The following is a 15336-nucleotide window of genomic DNA, read 5'->3' on the forward strand; positions in this document are numbered from 1 at the left end:
TCACTGAGTGCTCCAAATCATTCTAGGAACGAGGTATAGGACCATCCCTTATCCAAAATCTGAAATGTTCTGAAATCTGAGGGTATGTGCTCAGAAAGTTTTGGATTCAGGAGTATTTCAGAGTGAATTTTTGAGTTAGGAATGTTCAACCAGAACAATCTGTGCAAATATCCCAAAACCAAAAGCCTCCAAAATATGAAACATTTCTTGTCCCAAGCATTTCAGATAAAAAATAGACAACCTGCACTGTTTTCAACCTACAATACAGATAATGCCTCATCTCTCTCAAACACACGAGGTATAATCATTTAAAAGAAACACAGATCCATTCATCTGTTGAAGGGCATCTAGGTTGGTTCCACAATCTAGCTGTTGTGAACTAAGCTTCTATAAACATTGATGTGGCTGTGTTACTCTAGTATGCTGATTGTGCATATATGATTACACAAATGGTATAATCTATATCGTATACAACCATAGAAACAAAATGATGTACCCCATTTCATTTCGTACAATGAATCAAAATGCAGTCTGTAAAAAATTTAAAAAGAAAAAAAGAAACTCAGAAAAGAAAAATTGTGTGTGTATATATGCATATGTATGTTATGTATATATATTTACATATGTACATATATACATATATAATATGTAAAATAATAGTGATATTTTTTAACTTGGTAGATTACAACTTTCACTAAAAACAAAACCTTCCACATCCTCGTTGAAGACTTCTTTTGGTCCACTACCTTTTCTTAAAGTGATAGTAGGAAATGATACTAGAATTGCTCATCTTTAATCCAAAAGTAGAGGAAAGAGGAGAGGCTGCAGAAAAAATTATCCCACTGTACAGTTAGAGGCTACTAAATACATGGATGTTGTGTTTATTTATGAAGAATGTCCTAGTTTTCATAAATAAGCTCTTATTAAATAGTTGAAGCTTAATCTTTCTGAGCTTACACATGAAATTTTTCTTCAGTACTCAGCGTAACAACCTAAATGTCTTTTTCTTTTTCTTCCCTCCCCAGTACCAGGAGTTAAACCCCAAATGCTTTGCCACTCAGCTACTTCCCTAGTGATTTGTTTGTTTGTTTGTTTGTTTTGAGATAGGGTCTCACTAAATTGCCCAGGGTGGGCCTGACACTTTCCATCCTCCTGCCTTAGCCTCCAAGAAGCTGGAAATTACAGGTACGGTGGTGCAACCTGAATGTCTTATAGCAGCAATCAAAAGAAACCTGTACAGGGTTGCTGGTGTAGCTGAAGTGGAAGAGTGCTTGTCTAGCATGTGAACATGGCCCTGGGTTCCATCCCTCCATAAATACAAAAAACCTGTACGGATACAAAAATGAGCAAGTGAGTAGAATAATCATAAAATTTAAGAACATATAGGTGTTCACTGGCGAATTGTTTCCATTTACCTGTACATTTGAAGTTTCTCATAATAAATTATTGGGGACAGGAGAAGTGATTACAATGATGCCATCAAACTGTGATTTCCCACAGAACTTCACAAAGTCACTAGTGGGAAAACCGTATACATACCCATGTCTGCAAGTTTATCATTTATATGTAAAAAATTAAAGTCTTGTTTTCACCAAATGAAAACTTAGAAAATAAACCAAAAACACTCCTGTATCCTTACTTGGCCAATTATAAGTTTTGGAGTATTTTTACACTATTTTTCATTTTACACTATTTTTCTGCATGTATTTGGTTTATTAATATTTTATAGTCTTTTTAAAAATTGAGATTTAACGCTGCCTTACAATTTACTATATATGCTATATATACACATATCATACTTCAGAATACTTTTTTAAAATACAGATTCTGGGGACCTAGCTACTAAATAAAAATCTCCAAAGATGATAATGAGGAGTCAGATTTTTTGAAACTTACCCTGTGATTGTAATACATTTAATCTACATAATAAAGTAGCACATACTTTATTTGCTTAGTCCACTACTGTCAAATATTCGGTTGTTTCCAAGTTTGTGCTATTTTAAACATCACAAAAACATCCTTAGGTATATCTCTGCATACAAAACACAATTATTTTCCAAGGACAATAAAGTGATTTGTTTGCTTTTTTAAGAAGACTAGTGAGCAGGAAGAATGCCCTGCACCCCAACCCAGCCACAATCTGAGAATTATGGGGAAGACTGGCAGATATCCAAGCTACCTAAGCTATTTGAGGATTGAAAGTTAAACTCCTAAACCCTGAAAAAGAAACAAAGAGGTCAGCCTTCCCTATCTCCATAATCATAGAAGTCATGTTCTAAGGGTCCCCTTGAGATTTGTGTTTTGTTTGTACAGTACTGGGGACCAAACTTGGGGCCTCACACATAACAGGCACATGCTCTACCACTGAGGTACACCTCCAGCCTACTATATTTTCTTGCTATTTTAAAGTTCATATTTTGGGGAAGGGGTCAGGTTTCAATACAAAGCACAGATGCCAGGACCTACACACACACACACACAAAACTCCCATTTGTCAAGCAAGCTATGGTACAACATGGTAACTAAGGTTAAGTATACATTGTATACTTGAAAATCACTGAGAAATTCAAATTAGCTCAAGTTAGCCATTTCACTGTATACATATTTCAAAACATGTCATGACGGGGTCCAGCCCTAGCAGGGGTCGTAGTGGTCACAGGTGATGGAGTAGGCGTCAGCAAGGTGGAGAACAAAGCAACACAAACTCAAGGAATGGATGCTAAGTTCTAAATTTTATTTTTCCCAGCCAGCTTTTTATACATAAAAAGGTTGACAGTTACACGTTTTTCCAAAACAGAAAAAGATCACAAGGAAAAATAACAAAAATATCTTGTATTTTTTGCCTTGTAGACCAGGCAATGAAGTATTCTAATTATTTTTAGTAATTGCTTACTCGTGATAACCTATAACTAAACAATAAGACATATTAATATTGCTTAACTAATCATAAAGGGTAAAGCAAGTTCAGCAGGGTTGAGTAAATGTCAGTTGTGTGGCTACTGCTGTGGTTAATACATGCTAGACAGTTTAAGCTAACAATAATATGACATCATCTTCTACTGTGTGAACTTAACATTGAGGAACTTTTTCTCCGGGGGATAGGTGGCCAATAATATTTACAGCATTTAGTAAATCCTAATCTTTAAGAAATGGAATATCTTTCACTCTTGTATATATACTTTCAAACCAAATTATAACATGTCCTGATTTTACATCTAAATATCCTGTGGGAGATAAAGGACGGTCTAAATCCAGGGGCTTAAGAGGCATCCCTCTGTAAGGATGTCATGGCTTTCCATTAATTAAATAAGCATTGTCATAAGGTGTTTTAACTGTAGGAACTCTATTTTCTTTATTTCTTTTGTTCCTGTTAATCATTCCTGATGGGGTTGGAGTTATTTGCCTACATACTTCAGGTCATCTGAGAGTAGTCAACAGGGGATCGGCAGCTAGAATCTATTTTTGTATTTTCTCATAACATTCTTGGTTACTCAAAGTTTCATTACGAATGTCTAAATCTGAAATCACTGTTCCATTAGAAGTCTGGTTTTTATGTTTTAACTCTGGTTCTGTTAAGACCCATTTTCAAGGAAAACACATAAAATATTAATAGAAACCTACACATATTAAGCAAGCAAGGAAGGAAAGTCTGCAACCAAATTCCCAATACAATGAGACTCTGCAAACACCTTTATTACTCAGAGGAATCCTTGTCAAGCACTAAGGGGAACTGCAGGTGGCATAACAATGTCATATACCACAAATATGTAAAATTTTTGTCAATAAAAAATAAAAACAACACTTATATTTGATAGTTTACAAGGAATCAGTCCCCAAGAGCACGTTCTCAAACTCAGGACTGCAGATCCTAACTATTCAAAGGCATCTGCGAGTGCAACACACTTTGGCCTAAATGTTTCCATACTGAGCCAGGTAATCTACATATCAAGTAAATGCATTTGAGCTCATTTAGATGAGTCACCTTCTTGCCACTGAATTTCAGGGCCTGCATTCTTATTTTTAAGATCAAAATGGCACAAGGTCATCACCCAAACAATCCTTTAAACTGATGTTTCTCAAACCAGAATCCGTGGACTTATTTCCAGGGCTCTCTGGGAATTTTTCTTCCCTCTTTGAAAGGAATTTACATAGCACTCAAGGTGAGAGTACAGGGGTCCTACTGCTATTCTCTCCTGCCCAGCACCCAGCCCAGGCCCAGCACTCTGAACCCTAATTAAGGTTAACTCAAATTAAGGCCACAAAATTCTACAGCACTCTGACACTTCGGAGAGGTCGGAGCCAGGCCTTCGTTTCACACTGGGAAATGAGAATCACCTCTGTGCCTTTCAGCCTTTTGCTAGAAACTTAATATTCTGGGTCTCAAGAATGCTGAGCCCAGCAAGGCCGACTCCACTCTACAGGTTGGAAAGAGGCTCAGACGTAGGAAATGCCTTAAGCAAGTTCACAAGACTAGTTAGTAACAGAAAGAGAACTAGATCCTGAGCCCCCTATCCCAACCTCTCTGCCTGCACCGGCAGCACAAGCTGCCTCGGCTGCTTTTCAATAACTGTGGTTAGCAACACCACAGACATCATTGCCGCACCAGCATCCCCGCCCCAAATGGTCCCTAACCAACCTCGTGTCCTCTCCAAATCGGTTCGCCTAGCCATACTACCAGTATTCCGTATGCCCTAAGACCAACAATACTACTCGACCTACAGGAGACCCAAATGGAAAAGGCCCAGCAAATCAGGTAACAGCGAGTTAGCTCCAAGGCGCATGCGCTACCCCAGGTCGGCGCACGTCTGTGACGTCACGCGCGGCGCCATCTCTGTACTACCAAGGAGTCCGACTTCAGCTGCCCACCCGACAGTGTCAGTGGACTGCACTTACCGCGCGGCTTGGGGCACTAAGAACCTTTTCAGCCGAAAATTTGCAGAGAGAGGCTGCTGATGGCTGAGAGCAGCTGAACGGAGTGACGAGAGGGAAAGCGTGAACGAAGCTGAGGGAGACGTCATCAGAGCGCACCGGAAGCGGCCCGACAATGAAGAGTAAGGGGTTGAGGGCCACGATATTGGTGTGGGGTGGGCATGTGAAGGTTCAAGAACTTGGTGCTGGTGGGTGAAATGAGTCAGCACTACCTGACTACAATGGGAATTGTCCCACCTTACATAAAAGGTAATTCAGCCTCTGAGCTAGGATTTGATATCAAGAGTAGAAGACACGCTCCTGGAGACTCATCTGCGCTGTGCGGTGCTGGAGCCGGAGGGCCCACGAGATTGGCCAAATGTAGCCACTACCTCTCTGGGTATCTGCGGTCTAGGCCCTAATGTCTGCCCCGTTTTTCCACCTTTGACTCATGTAGAGGGCTGGGAGCCGCCGGGGAAGCATCGTGAACCCAGGGCTTTGGGATTTGAACCGAGAAGAGATGTGCCAAGGAAGGGAAGCAAGCACCGGGGCAGTTATAAGCAGGAGAGCATAGTCAGCATAAAGACTGGGCCTTGGATCGGGATTTTGATTTCCACCTCTGCCAATTCTTACCAGTATAATCAAGTTAAAGTGTCTCAGCGTTATAAGTAGGAGAGCATAGTCAGCATAAAGACTGGGCCTTGGATCAGGATCAGGATCAGGATTTTGATTTCCACCTCTGCCAATTCCTACCAGTATAATTAAGTTAAAGTGTCTCAGCGTATCTGAGCTTAAATAGAAATAACGTGCACATAAATAGAAATAACGATTTTAAAGGAATATTTAGGCCGGGTGTGGTGGCACATACCTGTAATTTTAGCAGCTCAGAAGGCTGAGGCATGTGGAACATAGGTGTGAGGACAGCCTCAGTAAGTTAGACCCTAAACAACTTAGCAAGACCCTGTCTCAAAATAAAAAATGAAAAGGACTAGGGATGTAGCTTAGTGGGCAAGGGCACCCCTGGGTTTAATCCCCAGCACCAAAAAAAAAAAAAAAAAAAAAAGAAGAAGAAGAAAAAGTAGAAAGTGTAATTGATACTTGTGGTGAGAATCAGGGCCCAGTCCCATTTCCCCAGTATGAAGATTGAACACCCCCAGAAACTCCTAAGTGTAGAAAGCTAGTTTTATTTAAAGGTAGAACAGAAACAGACTTCTTGGAAGAGAAGGGGCGCCAGAGCTGGGTGTCCTGCCCCTTTTATAGCTTTTAGATTTCCTTCATTCTCATGCTCCCTTTTTCCCCTTATCATGCCTGTGTGACTAGGGACCAAAAGGTAGAGTGATCCAAGGATGAGAATGAAGCCTTCCAGGGATACAGGCAGGAAGGGAGCAGCCCAGGAGGCATTCATTAACTACTGCTTACAGGGAAAAACAATTCCCTGGTGGCAGGTAACCTTGGCAACAGGTTGAGGGGTAGGGGGCTGTGTCCTGAGTGTATTAGTATTTTATTTCCTTTCAAACCAGCCCCATCTTCCCTATTTGACTCAATCATTTATTACCTACCCTGACTGTCCTTTTGCACCCCCCCCATAATGAGATATAAAATACATGTACCTTTTCATCAACTCCCTGGTAAATAATGAGTGCTTGATAACAGTTATGTATGTATTGTAGCAGAGAGACCTCCAAGTCTGATGCTAGACATCTATGACAGGTGAAATTTCCAGGCCCTGCAAATTTCTGTCTACAAGCAAGTTAAAATTTCCATCTTCCATTTGAGGGTGAACTGGATCCTATATAAAACAAAACCTCCTTGGTTTGCTTGCTCAAATATGTATTCAGTGAAGCACAAGCGTACCTGGTTCAAATTACAAAACGTAGTGTGAATTTAGTTTTTTAGTCATTTGGCCCTTATGCTAAACCTTTGTCCCATTGTTATTCCATTCACACCTGTTCTCTATTCCCAATACCAGTTTTCTTTCTAGACAAATTAAGGAAGAAACAGGAGTACAGAAGCTTTTAGAAGTTGACACCTTATTGATCAATATATACAATTTGAAGAAAGTGATATTTTATCAGTTCAGGACACCATTGCTTAAATATATTCCAATTTCATGATGCTAAAATGTGAAAGATCTTTCTTAAACATCATGCAGTCAGCAAAATATAGTATTTCTAACCATCTGCATCCTGGACAGCTGTATCACAAGTTAATGAGTTACTTCATTAGACATAGTGAACGACTGCTCAGAATTCTAACTTATGTTTTTAATCAGGCAACTCTTTTTTCAATTAATTTTTATTGTAAACAAATGGGGTACATCTTATTTCTCCATACATGAAGTAGAAGCATACCATTTGTTATTTTTTCCTTCCCCCTCACCCCTCCCACCCCTTTTCCCTCTATACAGTCCCTCCTTCCTCCATTCTTGCCTCCCTCCCACCCCCCATTATGTATCATCATCCACTTATCAGCAGGTCATTCGTCCTTTGTTTTTCTGAGATTGGTTTATCTCACTTAGCATGATATTCTCCAATTTCATCCATTTGCCTGCAAATGCCATAATTTTATTATTCTGTATGGCTGAGTAATATTCCATTTTATATATATATATATATATATATATATATATACACACACACACACCACAGTTTTTTTATCCACTCATCAACTGAAGGGTATCTAGGTTGGTTAATCAGGAAACTCTTAAGTGTGGGTCAGTAACCTGCAATAGCATCTCGGAACTTTTTAAAAATTTGGGATGTGGGAGTAGGGACCCAAAATCTATGTTTTAATAAGATCCCAGACTTCTTAAACACATTAAAGTTTGAAAAGCACTCTTTTCAAACCATTCCCTTGGAACTTCTAGGACAGGCATTACCAAAGGGAGGTATTCAAGAAGGTTGGGAGGTTCTGCTCTGTGGTGAAGCACTTGTCTGGCATGAGTGAGGCCCTCGGTTCAGTCCTCCACCCCACCCCCCAAAAAACAATGAAGCTTTGCTTTACATATCAACCCCATCTTCTACCTCTGAATGAGCAGTTATTTTTCATAGTTAGAAAAACCTTGGGTCTTAGAGCCATATCTAATAGTCATTAATAATTTCTTCCTTTTTTTTTTTCTCTCATCCCCCAGGTGTGATCTACCATGCCTTCTCTCAGAAAGAGGCAAAAGAATACGATGTTCAGGTACAGTTTCTGGGAGGAGGTCCAGGAGCAACAGAGGTGATGGCAAAAATGTCTCCATTGTTTCTAAGCCTCTAGTACAGGTTTAACTGTACTTTCCCACGTCTTACTCCTCATCTTTCTGGTAGACATCTTTGACTCCATCAAGGTCTATTGTACCATTGTTTCCATATGCCAACCTCCTTTCCTGTTGTGCCAGTCAGGTTTGATGAACTTGGACTCCTTGGTCTTTTGTCATCTCCCACTATATAGGGAATACTAGGCCATGCCCACCTGAAACCTACCCCAGTGAGCACTATCATTTGACCTTGTCACTGTGCTCCTTTCACTCTTGAAGAAGGCATGCAAATCACATTTCATAAGTGGGACTTATAGATTATATTTGGATGTCCAATGCATTTGATTATTTAAGCAAAAATTCCACTTGTAGCTCACTTGATTTCAAAATCTTGACTTCAAGAATAGTATACTTTTATTTTGCTTCTCTATGAAAGAAAGATCACTTAGATATTTTTAAAAATCAAAAAAGTATCTTCTCATCTTTAGTAATGCTTATAACGAATTAGTTTCTGGTTATCATCTAAAAGTACAAATTTGAAATAAATATAATTCCTTCCATCCCTACTTTGAGCTACTTCAAAGATTATATGTATCCTCTCTTTTCATTCCCTCCTCTCCCATGGAGAGATCTTGATTACTATCAACCCATAAATTTCAGTCTTTCAATTAACCTCAGTCTGGTATTTACAATCTGGTTAGTGCAAGAAGAACCAAGCAAATAGGCAAACCAAAAGGCAGGTCTTCAGTGAAAAGCATTGTCCAGGACTGTGGTAGATGAGAGGGCAGAGAAACCCACTGCCCAATAAGGAATGGATTGTTGGAACTCCAAATTGAGAGGCAGTGATAATTGGAGTTTTTTAAGGAATTATACACAATTATGACAGTTCTTTTGCCCACAAGTCCTCTCTGAGAGCAGGTGCTCGTTCACAGTAACTTGACACTGCGTGCCACATTGGAGAAAGTGAGCAAGGAACCTGAGAAGCACTGTTCACCTTTCTTCAAACAGTGCAGAAGCAGACCACTTAGACACTAGCCACACTATACACAGGACTGGAAGCCCGAGTAAAGAGGACTGTGATAGGGGCTTAGTATCAAAATTCCTACTTCCTGGGCACTCTGAAGTTCTTAGTTTTGCTGTATTCCCTAGTTTTAGGCTTCTCTCCCTGAAAACAGCTTGATTCTACTGAGTTCGCCTTCATATGATCATGAGTGAATAAATATCATTGTCATACATTTCTCAAGCTTTGCTCCCTACTGAGCTTGAAAGAAGTCTTCTAACCATAAAGACTTTTTATTCTTAACAGAATAACCTCAGACAAGCAGGGCAGGAAGTCAGTGTTTGACATGACTATTACATGTGACAAACTCACAAGTTGGCACATGGATGTGACATCTTGATGACTGTGGGTAGCAAACACTTGGCAGATAAAATTGTGTGAGCCTGAGTGGGTAGACAGATGGGTCAGTGAAAATAGTGACTTTCAGGAGTGATGGGTGAGAGTGTCTGGCGTCATGGCAGCCTGGAACAGAGCACTGAGCACCACAGCACTGTCTCTCTGCAGCATCAGGAAGCCAGTCGGGCAGAGGCCTTTGTGAGGGCCTTCCTGAAGCGGAGCATGCCCCACATGAGCCAGCAAGCCTGTGAGGATCAACTGCAGCGCAAGGCGGTCGTTCTCGAGTACTTCACCCGCAGGAAGCGAAAGGAGAAGAAAAAGAAATCAAAAGGCCTCTCTGCCAGACAGAGGAGGGATCTTCGGCTCTTTGACATTAAACCCGAGCAACAGAGGTGAACCCTGCCTTTCCTTTACCTCCCACCCTACTTAGTCTTGGAGTATCTCGGGAGCACAGTGCTGGCTAGGCAGCTTCTGCCCCACACAAGTTCAGGGAGCTTCTTCATCTTCTCCACAAGGGGGCAGCCTTCCTTTACCAATTCATACTGTGTTTGGGTTTGCTTTCAACAGCAAAGCGTTGAGGACTCTTCAGTGTTTGGCCTCTGTCCTACCCTTAACTAATAAGATCAGTGCCATAAGTGAGTCTGTTGCCTGTGGCAACAGGCTGTTTGTCTTTCAGCTTTCTTAGAAAAGAGGAACAGATATTTCTTAATATATAGCTCTTTGTAGCTTTTAATATCACTCTACAGAATCACCCACTGGGGTTTTATTGCCAAAGAAAGATTCTGCCTACGCATTTCGGAAGTTTCTGAAAGGAATGCATCACTATCTTGTGGGAGGACATTTTCCTCTGGCTGACACACTGTCTCCTCTTGGCAAAAATTCTGAGTTCGCATATCTTGGGACTATATATACACTTTTGCTTGGAGATCTATAGCCAAATAGCCTCCTACATTCCAGAAGACAATTGAAATATGTCATTTTGACCATGGTCTCTCAGAAAACCAGCAGCAGGCTGTGGGTGAAGGAGGCAGCTGCCACCTGCCCAGCGTTACCTCACTGCTATCCTCACAGGTAGAGCTTGTTTGGAGTTTGTGGTTCTTGTTTTTCTAACCCATGGCCTCATTCCTGTAAATATATTCCCCAAGAAGCACCAAGACAAGTGATAATAGCCCTGGAGGGAGGCCTTTGAGAACCTCTCACCTGTTCTCTCCCCCTTCCCACCACTTGTTCCCTCACCTTCCAGACAGACCTGTTACCTTCAGAACATCAGCATGACAACTGGCAACTCCTATACACTGAGGGCTCACTAAGTTCAAAATCATGTGTCACATAAGCTCTTAAAATCAGTTCCTTAAATAATACTGCAGTCATTTCTCATGAGAAGAAGTGCAGATGAATGGCACCCTGGGTTGGTAAGGCAGCCAGTCCCATGGCCATCATTGTTGTCTATAGACGTTCCTTAGGGGCTGGGATGACGGGGCAAGCTCCAGCTGTCATTGCTGTTATCTAGCCAGCAGGAAGGATGATAGGGCAAAGAAGGGTCACTCCTTCCTTTTCTCATTAGCAGAAACAACCTCAAAAAAGGTTCTACCATTGAGGAAACTGATGTTCAAAAGATAAAGGTATTTGATTTTAGTCTAATTGTCAGCAGTGAAATTACGATTTATACTCACTTCCTAATGTTTCCAGGTCATCGTTATTGGCATGAAGCCAAGCTCTGTTCTGTTTGAACATTTGAACCCCAAGCTGATGTTGCCTAACTTTTCACCTGTTTCTGGCTTTATCACAGATACAGTCTTTTTCTCCCTCTACATGAACTCTGGAAACAGTACATCCGGGACCTGTGCAATGGTCTCAAGCCAGACACGTGAGTTGGTTTTTGAAGATACCCACTGGAACAGATCCCAAGTGTTAGGATAATTGTAAATGCAGCCTTAGGAAGCAGCTGTCTGTGTTGCCTGGCTGCAGAAGTTTGTAGACCTGTTTGCTTTGTTCAGAACTCTTCATCATGGTATAAATTAAGGGCTTCTGTTTACTTTGTAGGCAGCCACAGATGATTCAAGCCAAGCTGTTAAAGGCAGATCTTCATGGTGCTATTATTTCAGGTAATTTGCTTAAGAGCACCTGGTCATCCAGATGTTCACACTATCACTTAATAGCAACATAGCACTTGTGTTGCCACATGGGTTCCTCAAGATTTCTCCAGAGCGTCAGCACTGAGGGTCAGAGACAGTTACAGCTATCTTGGCCTATTCTGGTCTTGTTGGACACATTCTGCATACACTCTGAGCCCACTCACTCATGGCCAGGAATCTTGAACACAGAGTCCCTTTCGGCCTGGCCCATGGTTTCCAAAGTCTGCTGTGACTGACAGATGGCTCCAAAAGTCTATACCTTTTCCTTGAATGTGAGGCTTATTCATCCAGCTGTTCATTGGACAGAGCCACCTGGTATCCAGTAGGCACCTCAAACTCTATGTATCCAAAACAAAACTCTTAGTCTCCTCTCCCTTCAAGTCAGCCCCACCCTTGGTCTTCCCTGTCTCAGTTAATAAAACTAGTATTTACTTTGGCTATTCAGACCAAACACCTAGGAAATATGCATGTTTCTTCTTTTCTAATTTTCTAGTCCATCAGCACATTCTAGTAGCCAAATCTAAACCACCACCACCTCCCTTGCATTACTTCAGACACACTTCCCCTTCACCCAGATCATACAGCCAGAGTGAAGGTTTTATAACAGAAATCGAATCATGAAGGGCTACAGATATTGCTCAGTGGTAGAGTGCCCCTAGCATGCTCAAGGCCCTGGGTTCCATCCCCAGCACACACACAAAGAAAAGGAAAAAAAAAAAAAACTCATGTCTCTTCCCTTCTTTAAACCTTTGAGAGGCTTTCCATCCTTTTTGAGTAACAGTCTGCCTCCATACTACGGTCTAAAAGGCTCAACTTACTCCCTTGGCAGTAGTCTAACCACACTGGCCTCCTTTCTGCACTCATTTCTTTCTGCTTTGTCTTGCCTCAGCTCCCTTGCCTTTGCTCCTTCCCTCTGCCCAGAGTTACCCCATATATTCATACACTAAATGCTTATTATTATTTAGGCCCCTTTTCAGATGTCACTTCTCTTGAGGGTCTGCCATTACTAAAAGTGATCCCCTCTAACTTCTTTCTCTGTCCTTATTTTCTTCATAGCACTTATTACTGAGAAAACATATTTTCCTGTGTTTTGCCACACATTGCCCCTCCACACACACTGTTGGAATGTTGAATGAGACAGGATCCATAATTATCTCACTCAGTGCTGTGCCCCCAGAACTACCTAGAATTGCACTGGGCACACCGTAGATGCTTAGCGAATGTCTGCACAGGGTCAGGTCAGTGTTCAGGACAGGTGAGGAGCCTGCTCCCTGTGATGGTAGCTTGCCTCACATTGCTGACTGCCAGGTGGCTCTACAGCAGAACTCCCATTGCAGTCAGAGTTCAGGAGATCCTGGGGAATGCACGAAAGATGTCCATTCAGATCATGCTAATGACAGTTGGCTCCATCAGAGAAACCAGACATTGGGCATTGGTGGTGCTGAGCAACTATGACCTCTTGTCTCCAAAACCCTTCCTCAGACCCTGGTGACCACATGTCCTCCAAAGGGCATCTCATAAGAAGAACCCAGACAATACAAAGCTCCAGGGCAAGGATTTGGGAAACTGGTTTCTCACTTGGGTTGATCAGGGCCCCTCTGGGCCTTCCTTTATTCTGCTGTTGGATCAGAAAATGGAACCAGCACCCCCAAACCCTTGAGGCCTGACTGATTGGCCTTCCCAACACCCGAGAGGCCTGAGGCTTCAGCTACCTTTCTCCTTTGCAGTCACAAAATCCAAATGCCCCTCGTACGTGGGTGTCACAGGAATCCTTCTACAGGAAACAAAGCATGTTTTCAAGATTATTACCAAAGAAGATTGTCTGAAAGGTACGTAACCATGTCTCTGAGTATATTATGGCTATGGTCTTCCCACCTGCTGTCCTATCTCTTTGAGGCTCCAAGAGTTCCATTTGGCCTATTGAGTCAGAACAGATTGCAGATACTTAGCAACTCTATATTCCCAGCCTGCAGAGCCCACCCCTGCCCTGTTGGCTCTCCCAGGAGGCATTTGTGAACCTGGCCAGCAGCCCTGACTGCTTGGTTCTGCCTCAGTTCTGTTTGGGACCCTCTTTCTTCCAAAAGTTGCTACCTCCCAAAGGAGTAAGCAGGTAAGAGGGAGGAAACTAAAGTAGTGCCTGTCCTTGGGGTTCTGAGGACCATGCTTTTTGTGTTGACACTTGGGATACATCATGGTCAACATTGCTCAAGCAGACACATTGGTTCTTCTATTTCCAGAGACTTCCAGCAATCGGAGAATGCCCCCACCTCCCTGCTTTCTCTCTCTCATTATTCCAGCACACACTACCACTAAGCTACACCCCCCCCCCCAGTCCCTGTTCTTTCTTATGTTCTTCTAACATTGTAAACCTCCAGAAAGTGGTGTGATAGTTTGTCCACTGAGCATAAGGCCAAGAGCCTCTCTGAAGGTTATGTGGAAAAACCTGTTTTCTGCAGTTGTTCTGGGAGCTTCTGGTTCTGGGAATTTGGTTCATAGGCTTTGGCCCTGAGAATTAGGTGTTGAGTTATACTTAGAATGTGAGTCAATTGGCTTTCTGACAGAATAACCACAGGTAGTCATGTGCTGCTACCTGGGTGAGTTTCCCTGTTTCCTACTAGCTTATTTTTGTAATGCATGTGTTTTGTAAATAACATTCTACATAAAAGTGAACTTACCACTTTTTTTCTCATCCTTTTTCTTTTCCCTACCCCCACCCAGTTATCCCCAAGGTAAACTGTGTATTCACGATAGAAATTGATGACTTTATTTCCTACATTTACGGGAGCAAATTCCAGCTTCGGTCAAGTGAGCGGTCTGCCAAGAAGTTCAAAGCAAAGGGAACAATTGACCTGTGAATTCTTTGCCACCATAGACAATTGTTTATGACACCTGGAAATTGGAACAGGAAATTGGAACCCTACAGATCCACCTGTCTGTGAAGAGATTCTAGTTATGGAATCTGAATCCTAGCCAATGGAAATCAGAGTTAAGGACTTTGAGTAATATGGGAATATGCCCAGTGTACTGAGTGAAGAAGTCAGGGGACAGAGGTCTAACTCTAAGTGGCCTTAATTTTTACTACTCCCATGGAGAGAAGAGAATGGCCGAGAATACACCAGGATTAGCCCTGATTGACTTGAAGGGTGGAATTATTAGGTCATTTCTTTTTCACATTTTTGTGTTTTCTGAATGTTGTATGATGTTCATGTAGTAATAAAATATACATGTATGCATAAACAAACTGCAAATAAAAAAAAAACTTCCTGCAATTCAGCCAGGTTGAACGGGAAGGGGAGCCACAAAGTGTGCCAGGATCACGCCATCTACTGGTTCAGGAGACACTTGCCGTCATGCCCTGCTTTTCACAGTGGTGCAGCACATCTTTGACATGTTACTTTGAAAGTACCTACCATCAGACTCATTGAGCTAACTAAGGTTTACTTTGTGGTTTAAAGAAAGTTAAGAGAAGGCTGGGAATTTAGCAGAAAAGAAAGGAGAGAGGGCAAGTTGAAGAGGAGTGAGTGATGAAGTTGCCAAGTGACTTAAAGCTCATTTCTTCCAGGATTGGAAGTAGGGTGAGTTACTGAGACAAAACGCCAGGTCTATTTGTGCTTACTAGCAGCTGTTGAGTACAAGTAAGTTGAACCTGTAATTGGATT

The 15336-nt window shown here is 41.8% G+C and overlaps 1 protein-coding gene across 4 annotated transcripts; it reads left to right on the forward strand.

Annotated features, from left to right (window-relative positions):
• The first annotated feature begins 4823 nt into the window (after positions 1-4823).
• On the forward strand, positions 4824-14916 carry POP4 (POP4 homolog, ribonuclease P/MRP subunit). Of its 4 annotated transcripts, none has more exons than XM_079117948.1 (7): positions 4824-5051; positions 8039-8127; positions 9711-9934; positions 11332-11409; positions 11586-11647; positions 13405-13506; positions 14396-14916. In XM_079117948.1, the coding sequence occupies exons 1-7, from the start codon at positions 5045-5047 to the stop codon at positions 14530-14532; spliced, it is 699 nt and encodes a 232-aa protein (XP_078974074.1). In that variant the 5' UTR covers positions 4824-5044; the 3' UTR covers positions 14533-14916. The 4 variants fall into 4 exon arrangements, with proteins under 4 accessions (XP_078974074.1, XP_078974075.1, XP_078974072.1 ...); XM_079117949.1 differs by having other exon boundaries at positions 8039-8091; XM_079117946.1 differs by having other exon boundaries at positions 5040-5178.
• Positions 14917-15336: the final 420 nt, after the last annotated feature.

This window comes from Sciurus vulgaris (assembly GCF_902686455.1).
Source record: "Sciurus vulgaris genome assembly, chromosome: 17".
In the NCBI taxonomy this organism is placed as follows: Eukaryota; Metazoa; Chordata; class Mammalia; order Rodentia; family Sciuridae; genus Sciurus; species Sciurus vulgaris.

Coding starts and splice junctions, on each gene's coding strand:
- POP4 (XM_079117946.1), top strand. CDS start 5,127: ATGAGTCAGCACTACCTGACTACAATGGGAATTGTCCCACCTTACATA. Junction 5,179..8,038: donor TGTCCCACCTTACATAAAAG/GTAATTCAGCCT, acceptor CTCATCCCCCAG/GTGTGATCTACCATGCCTTC. Junction 9,935..11,331: donor ATTAAACCCGAGCAACAGAG/GTGAACCCTGCC, acceptor GCTTTATCACAG/ATACAGTCTTTTTCTCCCTC.